The 25,788-nt window shown below is 60.4% G+C and overlaps 1 protein-coding gene across 1 annotated transcript in view; it reads left to right on the top strand.

Annotated features, from left to right (window-relative positions):
- Positions 1-25,788, top strand: part of TMEM132C (transmembrane protein 132C) — an 89,112-nt gene that overhangs the window by 55,960 nt on the left and 7,364 nt on the right. The window contains exons 3-5 of the mRNA XM_081123238.1: positions 2,123-2,269; positions 12,458-12,641; positions 22,663-22,806. Coding sequence (XP_080979364.1) covers positions 2,123-2,269; positions 12,458-12,641; positions 22,663-22,806 — 475 coding nt within the window. The remainder of the gene's footprint in view (positions 1-2,122; positions 2,270-12,457; positions 12,642-22,662; positions 22,807-25,788) is intronic.

Genomic DNA, 25,788 nt, shown 5'->3' on the forward strand with positions numbered 1-25,788 from the left:
TGCAGAAAATGAAATAAGTGATGGCAGTTGGTGAGGTTGAAGCGGCAGCCCCTGGGCCTGTGTTCCCCGAGTCTTTGGTTTTGGTCCGAATTGCTTTGCAATTAACCCGGGAGGTTTACGGACAGCGGCTTAGACAGGAGGAAGCCAGCGGGGTCTGGGCGCCACGAATGTTCTCTGCTCGCGTACCTCCACCCCTCACCCCTCACCCCTCACCCCTCACCCCTCACCCCTCACCCCTCACCCCTCACCCCTCACCCCCTCACCCCTCACCCCTCACCCCTCACCCCTCACCCCTCACCCCTCACCCCTCACCCCTCACCCCTCACCCCTCACCCCTCACCCCCTCACCCCCTCACCCCTCACCCCTCACCCCTCACCCCCTCACCCCTCACCCCTCACCCCCTCGCCCCCTCGCCCCCTCGCCCCCTCGCCCCCTCACCCCTCACCCCTCACCCCCTCACCCCCTCACCCCCTCACCCCTCACCCCTCACCCCTCACCCCCTCACCCCTCACCCCTCACCCCCTCGCCCCCTCGCCCCCTCACCCCTCACCCCTCACCCCTCACCCCCTCACCCCCTCACCCCCTCACCCCTCACCCCTCACCCCTCACCCCCTCACCCCTCACCCCTCGCCCCCTCGCCCCCTCGCCCCCTCGCCCCCTCGCCCCCTCACCCCTCACCCCTCACCCCCTCACCCCCTCACCCCCTCACCCCTCACCCCTCACCCCTCACCCCTCACCCCCTCACCCCCTCGCCCCCTCGCCCCCTCGCCCCCTCGCCCCCTCGCCCCCTCACCCCTCACCCCTCACCCCCTCACCCCTCACCCCTCACCCCTCACCCCTCACCCCCTCACCCCCTCACCCCTCACCCCTCACCCCTCACCCCCTCACCCCTCACCCCTCACCCCTCACCCCTCACCCCTCACCCCTCACCCCCTCACCCCTCACCCCCTCACCCCTCACCCCTCACCCCTCACCCCTCACCCCCTCACCCCTCACCCCTCACCCCTCACCCCTCACCCCTCACCCCTCACCCCCTCGCCCCCTCGCCCCCTCGCCCCGCCGCCGTTCCGGGGCCCAGAGCCTGCCCCGAGGGAACAGAGCGCGTGTCGGTCACAGGGCCCGAGTCCCAGGTGGACAGCCCGGGAACGAATGCCAAATACCGAGTCCCCGCTGAGGCCCCAGCTCCGCTTCCCAGCGAAATTAAAAACATACATCACTGCGTTTTAATTATGCAAAAACGACGCGACGATACCTTTTATAAACCTTTTTTAAACATTACGTTGAAAAGCATTTCATCTCCGGCTTCCACCTGGACCCCAGCCTTAGCTCTTCGACGTAACCTCTGCGGGGCGGGGGCGGGAGGCGCGTGTCGGTGTCTGTGGGCGTTCGGCGAATCCCGGGTCTTACCTGAGCCCCCGCGGGCCGTGCTGCGGGGACCGTGTGTCCTCGACCCACACGGACGGGGGGAGGGAGGCCTGGGCTCCCACCTTCCCGGGAGCACTGGGTTGTCTGCCGCCTGTAGCCCCTTCCCGCGGCCCTCAGGCCGCCTTCGCGGCGTTAGCGACGCGCCCGCCGAGGCCGGAGGCTGCCGCTCCAGGCTCAGGCTTGACCTTTGGACGTGGCGGGTCTGACGGGGCCACGCGGCTCCACTTGGATCAGCGCCCTGGCTTCTAGAGCCGCTCGTCCCGGGACCGGAGACGCCCAGGTTGCTCGGGCCGGGGGGAGCGTCCTCTCTTCTCTGCAACCCCAGGGCCTGTGCCTTTTGTTGGTGTTGTTAACCCCCACCCGAGGGTATGTTTTTCATTCATTTTCAGAGAGAGGAAGGGAGGGAGGGAGAGAGAAACGTCGATGTCAGAGAGACGCGTCCATCGGTTGCCTCCCGCATGGGCCTGGACCGGGGCTGGGGCTCGAACCTGCAACCCAGATACGTGCCCTTGACTGGAATCAAACCCGACACCCTTCCCTCTTTCCTTCCTCTCTCTCCAAAAAATAAAAATAAAAATCTCTAAAATCAATAAAAACATATTTTTAAAAGAGAAACGAGAAAGACACAAGTGATTGCAGCACCTCCGGGAAGGCCGGGCGCTAACCCTGGGCTCTCTCTTGCCGTGTTTCCTGCAGAGCCAAGGTAAAGAAGGGGGTGAACGTCCTGAGCGCCCGGAGCAGCGAACCCCGGCAGTGGGACGTCCGGCAGGAGCTGGGGAATGGCGGGAAGCACACCACCAGCACCCTCGTGTGCCAGCGCCTGGCGCCCAGCGCCCGCAACAGGTAATGAAGCGCCGCCTCCCACCGCGGGCGCCATGCGGGTCCTCCTGACCCACTGTCCGCCTGAGAGGCCGGCCGGACGCTCATGGTCACCACGGCCCAGCGCAGCTGCTAGGCCCCCGGCCCTCACGTCAGGGGCGGCACCGTGTGGCGTCTCGACGGAGGGTGGGGAGCGACGCAGGAGGGCTGTTGTCTGGTCTTTGGAGTAGAGACAAGTTAGCGAGGTCCTACTGTGCGTCCCCAAGGCTGAGGTGTGCCGTTCACCTACGCACGTGTCCTGGGGCCGTGTCGTCTCCCGGTGCCCCACCCCCAAAATGGCCAGAGGCGGCTTGCTTACGGGCTGGGCATCCTTCGCACACAGGGCCCAACTCAGTCATGAGCGGGGAGGGATTTAGAGACAGGAGGTGCTGCCCTGGCCGGTGTTGCTCAGTGGTTAGAGCATCAGCTTGGGGACCGAAGGGTAGCGGGTTCGATTCCCGGTCAAGGGCACATACCTGGGTTGCAGGTTCGATCCCTGGCCCTGGTCAGAGTGCGGGAGGCAACCAATCGATGTTTCTCTACCTCGCTCCCTGCCACTCTCTCTAAAAGTCAATGGAAAAAATATCCTCACATGAGGTTTTTAAAAAAAAGCGCCTTCCTTGCCCTTCACCCCCCTCCTTTGCCCGAGTCTTCCTTACGCCTGCCTGGGCGGGTCGAGCAGCTGGGGGTCTAGTAGCGAGAATTCCCCAAAGCCCGGGGGTGGGCCCAGGCCCGAGGGAGGGCCCCTCTACACCCCAATCCTGGCTCTCCGGGGTTCATTCCTTTGGGGGAAATGCCGAATCCGTCTGATCTGAAGACGAGACCATAAATAACGGCCGTGCCTGCGCCGTGGAGGACCCGCCAGGACTGAAGGAGTTGGTCTGCATTCAGGGCCCACGGGGAGCGTTGGTTCTTGCGTTTTCCATGGAGCGAAGCTTCCTCGGGTCCTTCCTGACGTGTTTGCACAGCCGCCCAGACTCCCCGCATGGTGACTGGGACCAGGCACAGTGCTCTTTCCCGTGGGTGACACGTGTCGGTCACGGAGCCACGGCGTCCGCCGAGTCGGACGTCATCCCAGCGTTCTCCCGGATGCCCGATGCCGCTCGTCCCCCGGTGGATCCTCGTGGCCACACTCGTGTTGGAGTCTCAGTGGCTGGCTGGGTCGGGCTTTGTTCCCAACCTCAGGGCCTCCTGAACGGATGAGGGGTGACGGAGACGGACGTCGTAGCCTGTAGGCGCCTGTGGCTTGATTGCTCCTGGCTCTGACCATTTATAAGTCAGCCCCAGAGATCCGAGGTGTGTGGTGATTTGTCAGTTCTCGAAGGCACAGCTTCCCATCTGTTTTGCGCCTGTGTGTGGGAGGGGACAGGTGATCCATTCACACGGTTCCAGCCTCAAAGCATCGGGAAAATGACACAGCCTCTACCCCAGGCCTGCGCCCACCCAGCTCCCGGCCCGGAGGTCGTGAAAGTTCGCACTTTTACACAGACCCTTCCAAAGATATTTTATGCATTTGCAAAACACACACACGCATATATATATATATTTCCTCCCTCACATCAGCATTAAACAACATCGCTTCCCTTTTTCACCTAATAATATAGCGTGTAATTTTTCCACACTGGCAGATGGTATGAAAGAAGCATATGGCGTTAAGAACTCATGGGGGGGGGATGTTACTTGGGGGGGTCGGTAGCCTGTGAAAGGGACCTGCTGAAGGCAGTGCACATTTTTAAAAAGGTTATTTTTATGTCATGTAGGAGCCTAAAGCGGTTTGCTGCCCGTAGCTCATCATGAGCCCAGGTTCCTTCCCTGTTGTTGCTCTGGGTGTCCGAGGGCTTCCTGAGCTCCCATGGTCTGAGACAGGCACCAGTGCACAGGAGGCCCCAATGGGTAGGTGGACCAGGGCGAGGGCTGTGGGCGCCAGGCCACGGAGAAGTGTTTTTGTCTTTATTTGAAGGACAGTAAGGAGCCTTGACAATATTTCAGGCAGGATGGGGGCACAGTCGCTTTTATGGAAGCACTGTTCCTGGCAAGTGTAGAGAAAACAGATGGGGAGAGAGTCCAACAAGATACATGAAGCGAATTAGACGAATGCAACAGCCCGAAATAAGAAGTTTAAGTCCCTTCTACCTGCCCCCACCGCCTTCCTCCAGGCTGCAGGAGTCTCCACAAGACCGGAGACCTCATGGCTTCTCTGCTTCAGCACCTTCCACACCTACCGGCACCGGGCATTTTGAAAGGGCAGCCACACCCCCTCGCTTGGCAAAATACCCGAGGGTTTTGTTCAGGAGAAAACACACCAACACTTACTAGGAAATAATTTTTTTTTTAAAGGAAGGTTATTCTAATAACCTGAAACGAATCCTCCAGCCCTAGCTCGCTGCTTTCTCCGGGACGCGGTGACAGCTCGTTCCATGGGCCGTTCGCTGAGCCTCCCCGGGCAACCTAATAACGCTCCTCTCTCCGTGTCCCTGTCACGTTAACTCTTCATAACTAGTCCTCGATTATTCCACCTCCAGGGCGGCGTCTCCTCGCCAGCCGCGTGTAACTAGGCTAAACGGCAAAGACGCCCCATCCAGCATGCCTGCAATTCCCCGCCTCGGGAGGCCGCTCCCAGGCTCGCGTAAGAATAAAGGCAGGTCACCCTAATACTCGGGGGGCGGGGGGGGGCTCTCCCGCTGAGGTCGCCCCGCCCACGGTTCCGCACGGAGACAGAACCAGCTCGTCGCCCCCAGGAGCCGCGGCGGTCACCAGGCAGGTGCACGTTGGCTCGGACCAGAGGGTCCGCTGCTGCGGCAGGGGGACCCCTCCCCGAAATCACGGGTTCAGCAAGGAGACGGTTTCTGTGTGGCTTCCCGTTTGAGGTCCCGAGGCAGGTCCGAGCACGGTTTTCACTCTCTCGCAAACACAGGTGCTCAGCGTACCAACGGCTCGTGAGTCGGGGAGCGAGAGAAAGCGCTGTCCCTTCCTCCGCGGTGTGTGTGGACCCCTCCCAGGGGACGCGTGGCCAGCCCGGCCGGGGGTCTGCTGCTTAGAGCACCGTCCGGATGCGCTGAGGTTGTGGGTTTGATCCCGGGCAGGGCACACACGAGAATCAGCCAATAACTGGAGCAGCAAATTCATGCTTCTCTCTCTCTCTCCTTTGCTCTCTCTCTAAAAATCAATTAAAAAAAAACTAAGACTGTGCCCTGGACGGTGTGGCTCAGTGGTTAGAGCGTCAGCCCGCACACCGAAGGGTCCCGGGTTCGATTCCCGGTGAAGGGCACGTACCCGGGTTGCAGGTTCGACCCCCAGGCCTAGTTGGGGCGCGTGCGGGAGGCCACCAGTGGATGTGTGTGTCTCTCCCCCCCTTCCTTCCACTCCCTCTAAACATCAATGGAGAAAATATCCCCGAGTGAAGGTGAACAAAAAATGTAAAAATAAAAATTAAAAACAATAAAGGAAGAATTCACATCGAAAGAACAGAGAGCCCCCTGACCAAGGAGCGACGCGCCCGGGGAGGGCGGGTGGAATACAAACCCCGCAGTTTCCATCCTCCGTTCAGGCCGCCGGCTTTTTGTTCGCCAGGCGACACCCAGACGGGGCCAGTGCGCCCGGCTGCCCGTGAAACCTGACAGGTAATTGGTTAAATCAGGACAGTCAGCAGACATCTGTTGAGGACGATACGATTCAAGGGGAGCCTTCCCCCCCCCCCCCGGGAAAACTCAGTTGCGCTGGGCCTGGATTAATTTTTCACTGTCTCCGGTTGAAGGAGAGCAGCCGCCTCACGTAGGACCCTGATTGCCCAGCCTCTCGAGCCAAAATCAGGAAAGACAAAGGAGGAGCGAACCGAAACCAGAGACCACGTCGATTCTGCCCCTGGGGCCCCGGGATTCCTTCTTCCTTTGGAAACCTAATGTTCACTTTTTCTTGGTCCCGACGCTCTTTCCTTACACCGTCCACGTGAGACGGGCAAGGGGGGCGTGAAGAACGAGCTCTGGCCACCGTAGGAAAAAATAATTGAAAGCGCATAACCCGGAGTGGATCCGGCTGCGGTTACTTTCTCCCTGTGAACCCCCTCAGCAGACAGCGCCCCCCCCCCCCAACGGTCACAGAGAAGACGCGCGACGTGTTCTGACGTTTCGCTGGAGCGCCGCCGTTTGGGACTCGCTGTTTCTCTCTCCGTGGTCCAATAATGAACGACACTCAGCACGGGCGTGGCCCCCGCGAATCTTGCTTTGACGTGCGTGTCGGTAAGAACCGCTCCGATGAACGAGTCTTGGGCTAGACTTCCTTCCAAAACCGGGCCGGTTCTCTCCTCGATTTTATGCCTTTGCTGCCCTCAGGGATGCTCTTGTCAGTGCCACGGACAGAAACCAGATGGCAGTGGCCAAAACAAATACTCTGGGTTTTTGGTCCCCCCCCCTTTGACTGAGCGTGAAGTTCAGAGGCTGGAGCTGGGGCCTGGCTGCTGTCAGGGCTCCGCGGGGCCACCGGGGCCCAGGTTCCTTCCCTCTTCCTGCTCTGCAATCTCGGGCACGTGGTCTGTCGCCTTCCTCATGCTCACAGGATTGTGGCTATCACTCTGGGCATCTTACCTATATTCCAGGTAGGACAAATGGGGGAGGCGTGTGGCCAATGCCCTAGGTGATGACTGGCCAGGTGCATCTCTTTTGGTCAGAAAATAACTTTCTCATCAGCTGTGACAAAGGACAGACAGTGAAGGAAGTTTCTCCCTCACGTGTCCCTCCCAGGCTCCTGGGAAGTGACACGTCGAGGCCCCGAACGAGCATGTTTCCTAGCCTGGGAAACAGTCCTCCAGGTGAATCGGCCCACAGCGGGGTGAGGCCTGCCTGTGGCCCTGCACGCTCCTCGGCTGCCAGCTCCGGCCCTGCCCTCCTGACGTGGCTGTTGACCTGGTCACAGTTCTCTGGTCCCATCCTGAGGCCACACAGGGAGCAGCGGCCTTGGGGTCCCACCCTCGGGCCTGTTAGAAGCCTGGAGATGCCACCTCTCTCGCTGCCGACCTGGGACGTCTCTGGGTGCCCGGAGCAGAGTCCCCTAAATACCACTTATGATTCTGGTCGTAACCACAGGACTTACCCACTGTTGCTGCTTTGTATCTTACGTTGATGCCAACTCATCTTTTTTTCCTACATAAATAAACTTATTTCAAGGGGAAACTTTATATCATTCCTTAATATGAAAACCCCGATATCTGCTGTCAGGAATCAGAGGTAAACATAGAAATAAATGCAATCAAAGCCTTGGCCCGGGGCCAGCTGCTCTCGCTCCGGCGGAGCCTTATGATCCTAAAAGGCTCCCTCCTCTCCCGATGCCCCGAGAGAGTGTTCATCTTAATCCGAGTCTTTTGTCGGAACAGAAGGACGTGTTTGAAAGTAGAATGTAGGTCATGCCTCGGAGCCAGCCAGCTGCCTGCCTCCTGCTCCCGACCAGGGAGCCCCACTTGCAGTCGTCTCGAGTGCGCCCCTCGCAACGTGCGTCCCTCACCGGGGAAAGGCTGGGCGAGCGGATGGCCCGGCGTTCGAGGTCTCATCGAAGGGTCCCTGTCAACGTGACTTCCTACCTTCTCCGTTAGCCGGCCCTGTGCCCCCCCCCCCGTCAGAGCTCCCTGTGCCCACCCGGACTTGGCTCTTTCTGGGTCACCCACCAGCCATCACCCCCTCTCTCTCTCTCCCGGCCAGAGCGATCCCTACCTGCCCAGCCTACATCTTCTCTGATAATGAATTATCAGGGGCAAACTATTTCCCAAATAGGTCCCTCCCTCCTATTTTGTGGCTGGGAAATTTTACATTGAAAAAATAATAATCAGGATAGCTTTTAAAAAAGCAAACGTATCCTAGAAATCGTTGCTCCAAATAGAAATGACTGGGGACTTTTTGGGGGGTGGATTTTGTACCCCCCCCACCCTCCAACAATTCAGTCGGTTTCCCAACGTCTCGGCAGGAGAATCCTGGTGCTACAAACATAAGCCAGTAAACCGGAGACCCTTTGGCGCTCCAACGACTGAGCACACCGGCCAGGGCAATAATAGAAAACCCTAAACTCCCCACTCCTATGGCCCGCAGGCCCCTTGGGAGAACACAGCCCGCGTTCTGCGCGAAGCTGCGCCCCGGCGTTTATCACAGCGTCGTCCCTAACAGGCCGGAAACAACCAGTTCCATGCATCTGGGCACTTCCATTAGGTGGAATATTAGACAGCCATTTAAAATGAGTTATATCTGCATCTGCCAATCTGGAAAGTTCTCTTAAGAAATATTACTAAGTGGGAAGAAAAAAGAAGCCTGGCCCCAGGAGCATGAGCGGCCCACTAACACTTGAAGATAAAAATATGAAGCGATCCAATTTCATGGGCAACCTTGAGGACATTACGCTCAGTGGGATGAGGCAGACACACGGGGACGCACAGTGTGTCATTCCACGTCCGCAAGGTCCCCAGAGCTGGCAACGCCACACAGGCGGGAAGCAGGTGGGTGGGTGCCAGGGGCTGGGGAGGGGACTTAGTGTCTCATGGGGACAGAGTTTAAACTGGACAAGATGGGGAAGGTCCTGGAGGTGGTCAGTGGGGGCGGTTGCGTAGCAGCCTGAACATGCTTAGCGCCACGGACTTGTGCACGTCGCGGCTGAGACGGCCAGTTTTGTATTAATGTGTATTTTACCGCCATGGAAAATAAAGCAAAGGCCTAGATTTGTACGCGGACAGCAGGTCCCGGGAAAGCTCCACGATGGGAGGGGATTCGAGAAACAAAGCGTCAGGGACGGGAGAGACATTTTGTATCATGTTCTTCTTTGTAGCATTTGGATTTTGTTACTGTATCTTCTTTTAAGCGTCGGAGAATGACACATCATGACAGTAACCAAATACGCTTTAGCAGCCTATGTTATAAATATACAGTGTGTGCTCATGTGTAATTTATATTATGTATTTATATTAATGTATTGTTTATATAAATATATAATGTGCATTTTTAAGGCCGATTTATGGGCATCTATTTAGCAGCCTCTGACCTACTTTGCAAGAGCAGGACCTGGCTCGGTCGTGGCTAAAGGGTGATCTGCTCCCGGAGCGATGGCGCTGGGCCTGTACTTTTCCACTGTTACGTAAGGGACAGAGCCTCCGGCTGCCGGCTTCACTTGCGCGTCCTGTAATCATGTGTGAGTCTTTCCCTCAGCGCCTTCCTGGTTTTTTTTTTTCCCTTTTCTCTTTTCTTTTTAAGAGAAACAATCATGCCTCTTGTGGCAAGAAAATTGTGGCAAATATGAAACAGGCGCTAAAGTGACAGAGGAAGGAAGACGTGTCCCCCGGGCAGACAGCCGATTTGAAGGCGCGTGATCGTAAGTGGGAGAGACGGCCCTCGGCAGCAGCCTGCTGTGTCCACGGCCATCTCCCCCGACCCTGCCCTTGTCACTCCTGAGGTCACCTCGGCAGCCGCGTTCGGGTCATATTCCAGTGGCCTGTCCACAGCACCAGTGAACTCAGGTCCCTGAGGGCGTCCTGGGCACCCACCTGTCCCCTGTGGCCCCAGAGACACAGGATTGGGGGTGCAGAGGGGGGTGGAGGAAAGTGTAGTGTCAGGGACCTGGACACCCCGAGTCCGAGTCGCCGCTGCTCATGTCACTCACTCAGGGTGACACTCAGATAATTGAGCCTCGGAGCAGGACGGAGATGCCGCCTCGTTCCCAGAGTGTTTCTCGTGGGTGTGGCGCTTATAGCGGGTGATGGCCACAGAGACGGGCACCAGCCAAATCAGCCACGAAAGCAGCCTTCCCACAGTATCCCACTTGTATGGTGCCCACGGTGACACCAAGTCACCCATCCCCTTTTCTTGGGGACCGTTGAATGTTTGGGTCCCGGACGTCGTTTGTCATCATCGGGCACTGAGAGGCCTGGGCCCCTCGGGAGCCCTGAGGACCGAGTGTCCTCCAGCCCCGGCCCCGGCCCCGGCCCCGGCCAGCCTCCTAACTGAGTTTCCTTGAAGACAAAATTGCAGCCTCTACGCTGATTTCTCAGCGGATCCCGGTCATCTCGACGTCTCCACTCTCTCTCCAGACAGCTTCTGAGATGCTGAAAAATGAGTGTTTCTGAATCGGGGGTCCCCTTGGGTCGCCTCGGCTACACAGTCACGGCGTCAGGGCCTCCGTGTGAAAAGTCTGCCCCGCCCGCCCCCCGCCGTGGCCGCTCCGGGGAGGCCAGACCCGTGGCCGACGGTGAGGGCGGCTGGCCGGCCGCCTTCCTCCCCGGCTGGGCCGGCGTGGTCGGCGGCGCCGGGAGCGCACGCAGCTCGCTGGAGAGCAGGCCGGGAGGTGCCGCGTCAGTCCCCCGCTTAGGTTTCCACCCGCTGCTTTCTCCCTGATTCCGGTTCCCCGGCCAGGCCCGCGGATGGCTCGGGGGGAGCCGTTTGTCTGTTCCTGCCTCCGCCTGCCTCTCTGGCGCCGAGACGATCTGGTCATTTGCCCATGTCCTTGTTTTACAAGTGGGGAAACTGAGGCCGGGGTGCAAGGGGAAGCCAGCCGTACAGGCCAAGGTTGTCGGCTGCAAAGCAAGAGAGAAACCGAGTCTGGGCATCTTGAGCCAAAGACGATGCATGACCCAGAGAGGAAAGCGCAGGACCCTAAGCGGCAGCGGGATGGACCCGGAGGCGTCGAGAACCAGGGAGACGCCAGGACAAGGCAGGGGCCTCGGGCTGGAGGACCAGCCGGAGCTCGGCCAGCGCTTCCTGTCTCCCCTCCTTGCGACACCGGTTGGCAAAGTCCCAGGAGGGCAAGTCGGCCTCGTTCAGCCACGTTGGCCACACGGGGAAATGAAAAAACAGAGGGTCCAGCCCCGGCCCGTGTGGCTCGCTGGTTAGAGCACCGGCCTGCGCCCTGAAGGGTCGAGGGGTCGATTCCCGGTCAAGGGCACGTACCTGGGTTGCAGGTTCCTGCGGGAGGCAACCCCCTGACGTGTCCCTCTCACGTCCACGCTTCTCTCTCTCCCCCACCCCCCTCCTTCCCTTCCACGCTCTAAAAATCAATGGAAAAAAATGACCTCAGGTGAGAATTAACCAACGAAAGGTCAAACCTCCCTTCTCCCCGCTGGTCCCTTGGGTCCCGGTGGCAGGCTCTGCCCCGGCCCCTCCGCTCATCACTTACAAGCGTCGCTGTAAACGATCCCTTTGCATAGTTAATCCGGCCTCTTCATTATGTGTTTAGTGGCGCTCGGCAGGCGTCAAATCCGAAAGCGGGCTTTGGAGCAGGTCCAGCTGCTGTTTCCTGTGATATTCGGGGAACGTGGGGTTTCGGGAGTGGCCCCCGGAGCGTGTCTGGCTGGAGGGCCTCCAGCGGCCCCGCCCTGCGCGTCTCTCTTGGAGCAAGTCCAGCCGTCTGGAGAAGCCGATAGCTCCGGAGGGTGCCCCCGCCTCCCCGCCACCGAGCGCAGACGACCCCTCCCGCCTCCCGCGGAAATTAATACGAACCTGCCCAGCGGACGGAAAGAGGCGATGCCTGTCGGGGAGCTCGGCTGCGGGAGCCGTCGCTCACCCGGGACTCATCCGGCACACACTAGGCAGGGCCTCCCACGGGCCAGCCCTGGGGTGCGTCCGAGGGTATTGACCGGGAAGCAGATGACGGCCCGCGGCCCCCGTGGAGCTCGGCTCAGAGAGGGAGGCGGGGGACGGACCCAGCGCGGAGAGATGCCCCATGTGCCGTGTGCGGGCACAGAGAACGCGGCTGGATGTGCGAGTGCGGCCGTGGGTGAGCCGCGGGGACGCCGCGGGGAGAGCGCGTTCGCGGGCACCGGGGCCGGGGAAGCGCGGTGTCTCCGGGTCACACTGCGGCGGTCAGAGCGGAGCGGCCTGGAGAGAGGACGGTGGAGAGGACAGTCCCTTCCCGGAGGAGGGACGTCGTCTTACAGGCTCCGGAGGCCCCTCTGTGGACAGCAGGCACTCTTTTTATTTTACTTATTAATTTTTTAAATTCTCACCTGAGGATATTTTTTCCGTTGATTTTTAGAGAGAGGGAGGGAGGGAGGGAAACACCGGTTGGTTGGGTCCCGCACGTGCCGAGGATCGAACCTGCGGCCCAGGCACGCGGCCTCGGCCGGGAATCGAACCCGAGACCTCCGGTGCGCAGGCCGAGGCTCGAGCCCTGGGCCCCGCCGGCCGGGCTGAGCCCCCCTTTGCTCTCTTGCAGGAGCAGCGGCTTGCTCAACGAGGTGGCGCAGGTGGACCTGGAGATCGCGAGCTTCAGCAGCCTCTCGGGCACGCAGCCCGTCACGTGGCAGGTGGAGTACCCGCGGAAGGGGGCCTCGGACCCCGCCGTGGCCGAGATCTTCGTCAGCCAGAAGGACCTGGCCGGCATCGTCCCCCTGGCCATGGTAAGACCGGGCGGTCGCGGGGGCTCCTGAGTTCGGCCGGCCGCGTCCCCGTGTCCTTCCTGTCGCCCCCCCCCACCCCTCCGGCTGTTGGCCGCGATCGTTTTAAGGGGCGTTTAATGCGAAAATGTCTCCATCTTCCCCGTGCCCTGGACGGTGCCACGTTTCCCCGACCTCGGGGCGTTCCCACCCCAGCCTCACGGTACCGGCCGCCTCCTGGGCCGGGCGCCCTCACGCACTCACTTCCTCTGCTCCGGGTCCATCCAGCTCTTCTTTACAAGGAAGCTTTAGGCTCCCGTGTGCACGAGTCGGGATGGATACGCTTTGCCGGCTGTAGGCCGCAGCCTCGCAGACCCGTGACGGTCGGTTAACACCTATGCTGCGCGTCCTGCGTGCTCTATACCGTTTTCTTACAATAAAGCACAACAGACGGAAGAACGTGGCCCTGCCCGGCCGGCGGGGCTCAGCGGTGGGCCTCGGCCTGGGGTCCAGGAGGTCGCGGTTCGGTTCCCGTCAGGGCACCGGCTGGGTAAGTGGCCGGTTACCGGGAGCAGGGATTTTCAACCACTCGCCGTAGTCAGACCTAAAGTCACTTCACCGGCCTGCTCCCGGCGTGGTCCCAGATGCGGCTTGTGTCGCATTAAGAGGGTCTGAGGAGCAGATCTAAGGCGCCGCGCCATGGCCTGCGGCGGGAAGGAGCCCCCGCCGGGCCGCGCCCGAAAGAGTCTAGGAAGGAAAACCGGAAGGGGACTGCCCGTCGGGCTTTGTTTTCAGGACTGCGGGCGGGCGCCGGTTTGAGAGAATTAATCCTGGTGTTTTGCCTCCTAAATGAAAACGCGCAGCGAGATGAAGTGGGGTTTCGCCTTCGACCCTCCACCTGGGCTTTGCCACCGCGTTTAAAAGGGTCGGGATAAGCACATTCGTTTATTTTACTGGAACGCATTTCTTTCGCCTTCTAAACAGGGACACGGGAGAGGGGCCGCCCGCTCCCAGGAGCCCACAGGCCCCGGAAACGGAGGTCCCCTAACCGAAGGCGCCCCGAGCCCGCGTTCAGGTGGCTTCTCCCCGCTCCTCGGCCGCCGCTCGTTAACCTGAAGGCGGAGGTGATGAAACCCCGGCTGAGGGACGCGGCCACCGGGGGCGGGAAGGCGCCACCCCCGAGCGGCAGGGCACGCAGCCACCGGCTCGCCGGCCCGCGTCCTGTGCCCTCCCGTCGTGTTACTCAGACGCCGTGTTCCCCGGTGTAGACAATGGGCAGGGCTTGTTTTTAATCCCAGTGTTACAAGGAAACGCGACGGTGACTCGCGAAAGCCTCCCAATTGCGTGGGGTTGATAATTCACTGAGACGGTCGGCAGCAGAGATCCCTGTGGCGGGTGCTCCACGGAGCTGCTCCCGACAACCCCCGTCCTTTTATTCAGGTTTTTCTCTATTTGTACCGGCGATGAGCCCGCGTGCACTCTTGCCGCCCTGTTATTTGGTCCTTGACAAATTCTCTTAGCGTCAAGACGAGGTCCAACGTCAGAGCGGAGCCAAGACTCACTGCAGTCATTTACTTAAACCCGAAATATTAGGAGAATTAAAAAGCTCAGCCTCGCCGGTCGCTGGGAAATGCAAACTAAAGCGCGTGGACCCGGGCGCCATGCTCACTAGGGCGGCCGTGCAGAGAGGCCGGACGGTGCCCAGCGCTGTGAGGTCACCAGGACCTGCCTGAATCAGGGACGGAAATGAGCCACGGTCACCGGCAAACAGCTGGTGCTTCATCGATACCTTCAGTGCACGTCCCACGCAACCCGGCAAGTCTGCCTCGGGCTGCGGAGAACTGGAGACGCCCGGCCGCCTGGCCACAGGTAGGCCGGTGACACTGCACGAGGCTGCCCGTAGCCACCAGAAGCTGGAATCATCCAACAGCCCTGAGCTGGCGAGAGAGTCGCGAGGTTGAGAGATGGCCGGGAAACGGAAGACTATTGGGCAGCAAAAAAGGGAAAAAGTCACGGCCCAGCGAAGCACAGCGGCGGCGAAGCTGCGCATTCGAAAGGGAACGTGCAGGAATCCGTCCTATGAAGTGTCTTCAAGGGCGAAACGGCAGAGCCGGGGAGCCGATGGGCTCAGCAAGCACCTGCGCCCCCGGAGGAGCATCGGGGACCCTTGAGGGGACGGAGGAGATGTCCTAAGACTGGAGGACGGGTCCTCAGCTACGCACCTGAGGTCACTCAGACTCGGCAGACTGTCCGGTTAAAATGGTTAAATTTTACCGTGTGGATATTTTACCTCGAAAGCACCCCAGAGCCCGGCCAGTGTGGCTCAGCTGGTTGAGCGTCGGCCGGCGCACCCAGAGGCCTCCGGTTCGATTCCTGGCCAGGGCGCAGGCCCAGGTTGCCGGCTGGATCTTCAGTGGGGGGCGTGCAGAGGGAGCCCATCCGTCTCTCTCTCTCTCTCTCTCTAAAAAATCAATAAAACATATTTTAAAAATTATTTTTTTAAAAAAAGCGCCCCGGGGCAGTCAGCAGCGTCAGGGGCGTTCACTCCACGCTACTCGGATCGGGCTGCAGGGCTGTGGCTGGGGGTGATTTGGGAAAATCAGTGACTAGGCCCCGGGTCTGCCTGTGGCCCGAGGTTGTACGCCGCCCGTCGGTGCCACCAGGGGGCAGTGTCACCCACCATTCCCACGGTAAAGGCTCCACCTTAAAGCTAGAATCTTGGCCAAGTGGGACCCAGGGTGGGTGGGTTTGGGGCAGGTTCCTGGTCTTCACTCCGGCTGCGCTGCCCGGGTGCCCGCCCTGCTCCCCAGCCCGGCCACCACTGTGAACCCACTTCACCCCACCCTGTATATCTCAGCCGTCTCCACTGTCAGCGAGGCTGCAAAAATAAAATAAAATGGTGACAGTTCTCAGGGAACCTAATGCCACCTAATTCGGTTGCCCTCCCAGCAGATGACCCCGTATATTAGCTCCGCTGCGGTGCGGCCCCTCGGGGACCCGCCAGCGTCTTACACGGAATCGCTTTCTTGTTTTAAATGAATGTCCTGGAATTGCATCTCCATCTTGCATTAGGAGGAAATTGACGGGTGAGTGCGCTGAGCTCCCGCACCCCCATCCGCGCCGTGAGCGGATTGCAAGTAAATGAGCTGGGAGTTGGGCCTCCCCGTGGTGACGGAGCCGGGATGACTGGCCTGTTACCGCGAGCCCGCAGAGCTGGGTCCCCGGGGAGGGAGGCGAGGGTCTCGGCTCCCGTGGGAGACAGGCTGCCACCCCAGGATTGATCTGCTAAGTGGTTTACTGCGGGGAGGTGCCGCTCTCCGGGGTAGCTGCCGACAGGGAGGAGGATGGGGCGAGTTTGTAAATTCAGGGGAGTTGAGCCGTGAGCAGGGTCGTGCGCAGTCAAAACCCCGCTGCCCGGGCCTCTGGCGGTCACCTCGGGGGGACCAGCTACCTTTGTGTCCTGACCGGCCAGGCACCCCCTTGAAGACCCACCTAAGAGTCACGTAAAAAGTTGTTGCTACGCTTGAAACCTGTGTCATTGTATTAACCAACGTCACCTCAATATATTTAATTTTTTTAAAGTTAAAAAAAAAGCAGCCCTGGCAGGTGTGGCTCAGTGGCTTAGAGTGTTGGCCTGAGCACCGCAGGGTCACAGGTTCAATTCCCGGTCAAGGGCACGTACCTGGGTTGTGGGCTCGATCCCCTGCCCTGGTCAGGGCGCCCGGGGGAGGCAACCAGTGGATGTTTCTCTCTCTCTCCCTCCCCCTTCCACTCTCTGAAAAGCAATGGGAAAAATAATAAAATAAATAGAAGAAAAAAAAAGTTGTTGCTGGACCCCCGGGTCCTGACAGGAGATGGGGGCCCTCGTGGCCACCCACGCGCGGGGCGCGGGGGAAAGTGCAGAACCTCGTGGGTGACCTGCCACCCGGGTTGGCAGCTGGTGCAAACAAGAGGGACCCGCGGATGCGCCCCCTATTGGACCGGCAGAGGCTCCAACCAATCAGAACAGGCCGGAGGCGGGGCACTGGCCAATCAGGAAGCAGGCTGGCTGCCCTGGGAAACCTCACCCGCCAGCGCGGCTGCGCGGAAACAAAGCATCGCTGGACCCTGGGCTCTGCCCTCGCCTCCGGTTCCATCGGCCCCTAAAAGGCAGGTTCGCCTCAGCCCTTCTTGGAGCTTCTGCCCTCTGCACATTTTTGGAACAGCTCCTGGCTGCCCTGAGGCCCAAGTCAATGCTGCAGCTCTGAGGACAATTCGTGGCCGAGGTCCTGAGCCACCAGGGCTGCCCTTGGCCTCCATCGTTCCTTCTACCTAACCCAAGGCCACCTTCACAAAGGACACCCCCCCGTTCCCTTCCCCTAAGTGCTTTCAGAACCTCAAGCTGGAAAGATGCGACCGAGGCAGTTTCTCTTCTTTCCTTCGGTTCCCGTGTTTGTGAGCATCTCCCACGAGCAGAGACTGGTCCAGGACAGGCCACGGAGGCATGAACAGGACAGACACGATGCCACCTCATGCGCTTCCGACTCAGAGGGAGACAGACGCCACCGAAAGCTGAGATGGACTATGTCGTGCGTCTCGCGGGGCATGGGTGCTCCGGGAACAGGGGCGGGGAGGGGTGTGAGCCGGCTCCAGGGAGGTGAGGGTGGAGGGAAAGGCATTCCAGGCAGAAGGAACAGAATACGCAAAGACTGTCCTGTTCAAGCACAGCCGAGAGGTCACGGTGGCTGCAAAGCAGGTGCAGGGGGAGGTAGGGTAGAAAGGAAGCCAGTGAGGCCCCAGGCGTCCGGACCCTGCACACTGGGGCTTTTTCTCTGAGAGACGGAACCAGGAGAAGGTTTGGGCGGGGCAGGGACGTGAGGTTGTGAGGGGCTCGCGCCGTCTGCTGCGTGGAGAGGACACTGCAGTGGACCAGGTTAGATGACGCTTGAACCCGGCGCCCCCTCCTCTGAGCGTCACAGGGTTCTCCTGGTGGTGGTGGGGTGGGGTCTGTGCCAGGCGCAGAGCCACGCACAGCACCTACAGGGGCCCTTTCCTGCTCCCCCGAAGTGGGACGTGAGACAAGTCGGCCTGACAGCACCCCATTGATCCCCACTTTAAACGCCGCAGGAGACACGAGTCCGGACAAAGCCGGCCTGTGCGGACCAAGGGCTGGCCCTGGGAGCAGTTCATTAGCATGCAGCTGGGTGGGCGGGGGAGGCGGTCACGGGCCAGGCGCCGTCTAGGGACGCTCGGGGCCCGGAACAGGGCGTCCTGAGAGGCACAAGACGCGGCTTTCACAGAGGAAAGAGGACATGGCACAGCCAGCCTGTGCGTGGAGAGGGGACAGGACGCCCGGCTGGTGCTCAGCCTCCCTCCCTCCTGCCTCTGACCTGGGCACCGCCCTCGCTGCCTCTGCTGCTTTAGGAAGTGGTCGTGAAACAACCTTCCACCGCCCAGAGGCCAGGGGCTTAGGGCTGCACAGTATTCGGGTTGAAACGATTTAGGATTGCTCAGTTTTAGGATAGCAAAGGAGGAAGAGCCAGTCTTATGGATCTAATTCTGCCCCCCAAAAAGATAAATTGCATTTAACCCTCGATACCTGGGAATGGGACCTTATTTGGAAATAGGGTCTTTGCAGATTGTACCAACGTAAGATGAGATCACGGGGTGGCCCTCATCCAGCGTGGCTGGTGTCCTACGAGAAGAGGGACACTCGGACACAGACACACACGGAGAGGAAAAGGCCGTGTGATGACCGAGGCGGAATTGGGGCGATGTCTACACAAGCCAAGGGACACCAGGGGTGACCGGCCGCCCCCCAAAACTAGCAGATTTCCCCCTGCGGGTTTCAGAGGGAGCCCGGCCCTGCTGACACCTCGATTTCAGACTCCCGGCCTCCAGAACAGAGAGAAAATAAATGTCTGTTGCTCAAAGCCTCCCGGTTTGCGGTGCTTTATAGCAGCAGCCCCAGAAAACTAACAGGCGAGAGCATCCGTTATTATAATGATGGTTATGATGATCACGAGCTGAGTGGTTACTGCCTGAAGCCTGCAGACGCTGCCCAGTAAATCCGAGCCGCAGTGATTAGTCAGGGGTGGCCGCCGGGACGCCGGGCGGGCTGGCGAGCTTCCCGCGCCCCCTGCAAGCGCTCCGCTCCGGGATGCCGCTCGCTTTCTGCCCTACACAGGGACTCCCATTGGTCCACTGCTCACCGTGCTAAGATTCCTAGGAGGAATTTCGGAGGTGGCAGGGGAGAGAGTGGAGCTGGGAGTGACCGCAGGATGGATGCACCTGCGGGGTTTTGGGTGGAGGCCTTGTCTCTGGCTCCCTGGGATGTCAGGGAGGGAAGGCCTGTCCCCTCCCCTCGCCCCCTGCTCCCCACGCCCTGGTCCCCGCTGCTCCTGCAGAATCCAAAGTGGCTGCAACCAGGAAACGATGGGGCTGTAAGTTTCCATGTCCCCCTCATTCTGAGCATTTTAAAATCAATCTCCCCAAAAAGGCCCACGCAAAGTTCTTGGAGATCCTTTCATTAGGAAATGGGAAAGGACCTGGCCGGCGTGGCTCAGCGGTTGAGCATCGACCTAAGATCCAGGCGATTGGGGTTCGATTCCTGGTCAGGGCACAGGCCCGGGTTGCAGGCTCGATCCCCAGCAGGGGGCGTGCAGGAGGCCGCCGGTCCATGACTCTCATCATTGATGTTTCTATCTCTCTCTCTCCCTCTCCCTTCCTCTCTCTGAAATCAATAAAAACATAATTTAAGAAAAAAAAGAAAAGAAATGGGAAAGGAAGAAGCAGTGTGGTCGGGACAGCGGGTCCAACGCGCCCGCTGCCGGCTGGAGACAAGGCTCCCCGCCCTCCCTGATGAGGCGTCTTAGAGCCGAGCGGTGCGGTGGAGCTGGGTGTCTGCACGTGGCCTGGTGCAGGGGAAATTGCATTAGTCGGTGGAGTTCTGGAGGCCGCCCCCATGCCCGTGTGTGTACATAATGCATTCTTAATCACTGAGTTATGGAGATAGCTGGTGGAAACCTAACAAAGTCAGCTTGTTAATCAGATGGCACTTCCCAGGGCTCATCTGCCAGAATCCAGAACCACCCCCCCCTTTCAAGCACCCTCACTGATCTGCATGGCAATTGGCCGCTGGGCAGCCCCCCCTCCCCCAGTGACCGCAACTAAGACGCCTGGAATTGGGAAAACGAAGCCGCCTCCTGGAGTAATTTTTCTGCTGCTGTAAATTCGGCTGAATTGTCCTCTGCTTAGCTCTGCTTCAGCCTTGCTCAGCAGCAGCTCCCGCCAGCCAAGAACACTGGGATGGCTGTCCTGCCGTGTCCTGCCGTTCCCAAAGGCAGGCCACCGCGTGGCACCCTCGCCACAGAGCTGCCATGTTACGGTCACAAAGCTGGAGACGTAGCGTCATCACATCAAGGTTCGGTCTTCGTCCGCCGGTCTCCAGGCGCAGAGAAAGGTCCGTGAGTTAGCCTTAGGTTTTCCGAGTAGAGCGGAAAACCCTCCGAGCCAGTAGCTGAGACACGAAGGAAGTTTATCTCACAGACGCAAGTAAACCCGCGGCCACCCCTTCGCCATCAGAGGTTTAGCGCCTCCGGTCTTTCTACGCCCCCCCCCCCCCCGTGAGTAGTGATTGTTTCTGAGTTTGCCTCGTGGCCCAAGGTGGCTGCTAGGGTTCCGGCCTTCGCCTCTGTATTCCAGGCAGCCAGGGGGCGGGGGAGGACAACGTGAATGTCCTGCTGACTACGTCCAGCTCCCGAGAAGCAGATTTCCTCACGGGCTGCAAGCTATTCCCACTTATGTTTGGACTAGACCCATCGTTTTCAAACTCTGGGCATCAGGATCCTGGAGAGATTGTTGGAACAGAGGTGAGTGGGCACCACCTCCGCCCTCGCTGACTCAGCAGGTGAGAAGCCCTGTTGGTCCCACGGTCACAGCAGCTGCGAGGGAGGCCGGGGAGTTTAAGGGTCTCCTCTCGCTCCACCCCCCCCCCAAAATCATGGCTCAGTTACTTCAGACTTCAGCCTGGTGGAGAACACTCCAGAATGTCGGCTCCAAGGGCAAGGTACACGCAGGGGAAGCCCGCAGTCGTTCCCGCCGCAGCGGCTGGAGCCCGTAGGTCGGGAGAAGACGCCGCAGGGCTGGTGGGAGGACGCCCGGGGCAGCTGGCGGGGACCCTGCCTCGTGCCGCCGGCTCGGGGAAGGTCACAGGCCCCGTTTGGAAGACCAGGACGCGAGGGCCGGCTGCAGGCTCTGCGTGTCGTGGAGGTGGGATCGCGCGCTCGCTGGCCGTGGCGCCTGGCGTCTCGCCCTCAGCACCGTGTCCTCGGGCCCCCGCGTCGCAGCAGGTGTCAGAGCCCTTCCCTCCCGCGGCTGCGTCACGGCCCCGGGCACAGGATGCATCTCCCCGCCGCCCCCTGGCCGCGGGACTCGCCTGGCGGTCGCGGTGGCTTCGTGCCCGTCCTGTCAGCGCCCGGGAGTAATCCTGTGTTCTTTATTTAGTTAAACATCAAAGACGCGACTTGTGGAAATACAGAAAAAGGCGAAACCAACGTGCATTTGTGAGGACGACTCGAATAACAAATCGCGTTTTCTCCAGAGCCTCGGGCTTTGCTCCGATTGGAAATGACGGAGATGTGAAGGGCCCCCCTGTATCGATTCTCTCCGGCGCCCGGAGCCGCGCTCGGGGTTATGGGGGGACAAGCGTCAGGAAGAGCGGAGGCCGTTTAATCCCACGGGGAGCCCCGAGGAAGGACCGCGCCTCTGCCGTGTCCCGGGGCCCTGGCCGGCGCCCACGGGCGTGTGGCCTGTTCTAGTGTCCGCTGGAGCCCACGGAGGCCACCCTGTGCCCTCCGGCCGGTGCCTCCGCCCGCGAGCGGGGACTTGTCACCCCGGGTCACTACTGTGTAACCCAGCGACGAGCACGCTGGGTGCGCAGGAATCATTCACTCCGTGGCTGGGGGCTCCCCGGGGACGGCCGGGGTCTCACGGCTGGACGATGACATGGCCCCACCCTCACGTGTGAAACGAGGAGACAGCGTCCAGAAGATGGGAGGGGGTCCGGGTTCCGCAGGAGCCGCCGGCACAGCTCAGGGTGGAATCCAGGGCCCCAGGGCCCCGGTGCCCACGGGCGACACACGCTCACCGGAGCGACGGATCCGGGAGACGGGTTCTTAAGTGTGGGGACCGTCTCCCAAGGCCTGGGCCGGCTTATGCCAGAGGCCAATGCTCCTTCCCCCCAGTTCTCTGTGCCCCAAATCGATATTGTTCAGTTAGAAATAGCTGTTGCCCAGCCATCCTCGGTCTTAACGGCAATTCAGGGTAGGGCTCGGGGCGTCAGGCGGCGGAGGGCGTGAGAGAGGGGGAGAAGCCACCGCTGGGAAGCTAATCGCCGCTGGTCCGCAAGGGGTTGGGCTTTAATGAAGCCGTCAGCCAGAGGCCGCGCGGGAGGCGGGGGCCCGAGCTCCGAGCCATTACCTGTAATGAGCCCGAGGACGGGCGTGGACTTGGGGGATTTCCGCCGCGTTATTAGCATCCGAACAGCCGACGTGGGCGCCGCCCAGGCGGGGGCGCTGAGCGCGCTGGCTGCCGGGGGCCGGGCAGGGCCTGGGGAGAGGCTGGGACGCCCCCGTGACTGGCCCACGACTCTCTCGGCCCAGCTCCGGTTTAATGCAAAGGTCGGTTCTGGGTCAGTTGCTTCCCCGGAGAGAGAGGCGAGCGGACCTCCCCCCTGCGTCCCCCGCTTCCGAGCTGAGCCGTGGGGGTGCGTGTCCCCCAGCTTTATTGTCCACTCAGCTGCCGACGGGCACGTGGGCTGCTTCCAGACCTTAGCTTGTCAGTGGCGCTTCCGTGAACACGCGGGCGCCGCTGTGGGAAACTAGGAAGGCGGCCGTCAGCGAGCCGCACGTGTTGTCCAGCGTCCTTGGGAAATTGTCCCAGAGAGTGGCCCCGATGCCCACGGTCCCCAGGCAGGTGTGTGGGGCCGTGTCCAGCACCCGGCAGGTGTCCCGCAGAGCCCGGCAGAGCGGCGCCCTTGACCCCGGGTGCCGGGTTCTCCCCGCAGGACACGGAGCTGCTGAACACGGCCATCCTCACCGGGAAGACGGTCGCCTTGCCCATCAGGGTGGTGTCCGTGGAGGAAAACGGCGCCGTGACCGACATCTCGGAGTCGGTGGAATGCAGGTCCGCCGATGAAGACGTCATCAAGGTAAGCGGCTCTGTTTGTTCCAGTCCTCGCCCAAGGAGGGCCGATTCTTTTCCCCTTTATTTTTACAGAGAGTGGAGGGAGAGAGAGGGAGAGAAACATTGATGTGAGGGAGACACATCGATCGGTTGCCTCCCCAACGTGCCCCGACCAGGGTCAGGGATCCAACCCGCAACCCAGGCACGTGCCCTCGACCGGGAATCGAACCGGGCGTGGCCCTCTGGTGCGCAGGCCACACGGGCCAGGGCTCGCGTGTGTGTTTAGACTTGGGCCACATGCACCTCCCTTTAGACGGCAAAGGTCCGAAGTCTAAGGCCGGATTTTGCAGCCTCGGCACTATGGACATTTGGTGCCAGGGAGTTCGTCGTTTGGGGGGCTGTCCTGTGCTGTGCGGGACCCCCGCTCTGTTTCCGGCTGTACAGTCCCCCAGTTCACCAGGGAAAGTCCATCCGTGTGTGTGCAGCTGAGCTCGCACACGCAACACGTGCGGTGGCCAGGTGGGCGGGCGTCCCTGAGCGCCCCTGAGCATCCCTGAGCGCCCCTGAGTGTCCCTGAGCGCCCCTGAGCGCCCCTGAGCGTCCCCGAGCGCCCCTGAGCGCCCCTGAGCATCCCTGAGAGTCCCTGAGCACCCCTGAGCGTCCCTGAGCATCCCTGAGAGTCCCTGAGCGCCCCTGAGCGTCCCCGAGCGCCCCTGAGCGCCCCTGAGCATCCCTGAGAGTCCCTGAGCACCCCTGAGCGTCCCTGAGCGCCCCTGAGCGTCCTGAGCGCCCCTGAGTGCCCCTGAGCGTCCCTGAGCGTCCTGAGCGCCCCTGAGTGCCCCTGAGCGTCCCTGAGCGTCCCTGAGCGTCCTGAGCGCCCCTGAGCGCCCCTGAGCGTCCCGGGGAGTGTGTGGACAGTTGCTACCTGAGCACCTTCTCGGCACCAGCCACGGGCTGCGGTTGCCTTGGCAACACTCTGCCCCAGGGATGCGGAGACCGTTTCTGGCCACTTAATTCTCCATCGAGGGCCCCGCAGGTTGTTTGCCGCTTGTCAGGAAGAAATAACCTGCCCGGCGGTCTCCGGGCGGGCGCTCCCCAGCCACTGCAGCCTGCCCCCAATAAACACCGAGACAACGTGACCGAGTCAGCCAGTCGGTGCCGGCAACGTGGCTGCGACGGCCGCGAGATGCGGAAAGCTGAGAGAGCGGACACGGGAGGCAGCCGGCCGAGGGGTGTGGGGATCTTAGGGGCCGGCTGTCCACCACTCCGAGGCCAACTGCCGGCCCCTGCCCCTCCCAGCAGGGCCCCAGACCCTCCCTCTGGTCTCTGACACCAGCAAGACATGAGGGCAGAAAACAAATGCGTGCAGGGGACAGGCTGGTAACAACACTGAATGCAGTGGTTTTTCAGCGCCGGTAACTAATTTGATATTTTAAAAACACCACACAGGGCCAATGGGACCCAGGGCAGCCAGTTTACAAACTGATTTGTTCATTCGTTTTTCAACCTACGTTTCTTGAACACCTACTATGTGCCTGGGTTCAGTCCCTAGGGATACAACACTGAACAAAACAGCCCCGTTCCTTGTATAAGTTCTAGTGAAAGGGGACAAATAATAACCGAAATAAATGGGTCGAATGGATAGTGTACAAGCTGGCAGGAACTAACAGTGGGGCGGGGAAAGCCAGGAGGGGTGGGGAGGTTTGGGGAGCTGCAGTTTTAAGTAGAAATGTCAAAGAAAGTCTCTCTGAGATGTTCACATGCAAGTAAACTCCAGAAGGGCCTGAGGCTGAGAAGACAGAGAGACCACATCATAGAGACCACATTGGAGAGACCACGTCTGAGAGACCACGTCTGAGAGACCACATTGGAGAGACCACGTCTGAGAGACCACGTCGCAGAGACCACGTCGCAGAGACCACGTCGCAGAGACCACGTGGCAGGTGTAAGCCGAGGCAGCCTCCCTGTGTTGGAACCTCTGAGGGTTAGGTTCTCAGAGCAGGACACAAGCTCAGGGTACAAGGTGTGGAAACCCGGTGTTTCTGTCTCTGAGCTTAATTTCCCTTCCCAGCTCCCGGCCTCCTAAGTGGCAAGAAAGAAAACAGTAGCAGGAGTTTGATTTCTGAACATTAAGTTTGAGGGGCTCGCTAGGGCCGGGAGTGGAGATGTTGGAGAAGCAGCTGGGTATCTGGAGGTAGGACTCGGGGTATCGTGAGCACGAAGATGGAATTTAGAGCATTGTAATTCACAATCACAATAATGAAGGGGGTATGTGTGGCCCGAATGTCTGTGTGTCCCCCCAAATTCCTATGCTGGATCCTAACTGCCGAGGTGATGGCAGGAGGTGGGACTTTGGGAGGTGATGAGGCCATGAGGGTGGGGCCCTCACGAATGGGATTAGTGCCCTTATAAAAGGGACCCCAGGGAGCTCCCGAATCCCTTCCATGCATGAGGTCACAGCGAGAAGGTGTCATCTGTGAACCAGGAAGCAGGTCCTCACGAGACACGGATCTGCCAGCACCTTGATCTCGGACATTCGGCCTCTAGAACTGTGGGAAATAAATGTTTGCTGTGTAAGCCCCACCCTTCCACCCCCGCCCCGGTCTGTGGCGTTCAGTCCTAGCGGCCGAGCTGAGTAAGACGGGATGTCTCAGTTGTCGCGGAAACTTATAGCACACAGCGGAGTGAGTCTCCAGCCGTGGCCCAGACCCGAGCACCAGCATCACCTGGGACCTTGTGAGAAACGCACCTGAGGGGCCCCGCCCGGACCTGCTCACCGTAGACTCAGTTGGACCCAGCAGCCGGTGTCGACAAGCCCTCTCTGAGGCTCACTCAGGTCTGAGGACCTGTGTGGGGGACAGAAGTCACAGTGACGTCAACGGTGGACCAGCAGGCATCTTTGCTCTTCTCGTGGAAAGTGGCCCCCAGCCTCTCCCCCAGGAGGCGGGTGACGTCCTCGGGGAGTTGCCAAAGCCTGAGTGACAACAGAAGATGTCGGCTGACCGTG

Source organism: Miniopterus schreibersii, assembly GCF_964146895.1.
Source record: "Miniopterus schreibersii genome assembly, chromosome: 20".
Classification (NCBI taxonomy): Eukaryota; Metazoa; Chordata; class Mammalia; order Chiroptera; family Miniopteridae; genus Miniopterus; species Miniopterus schreibersii.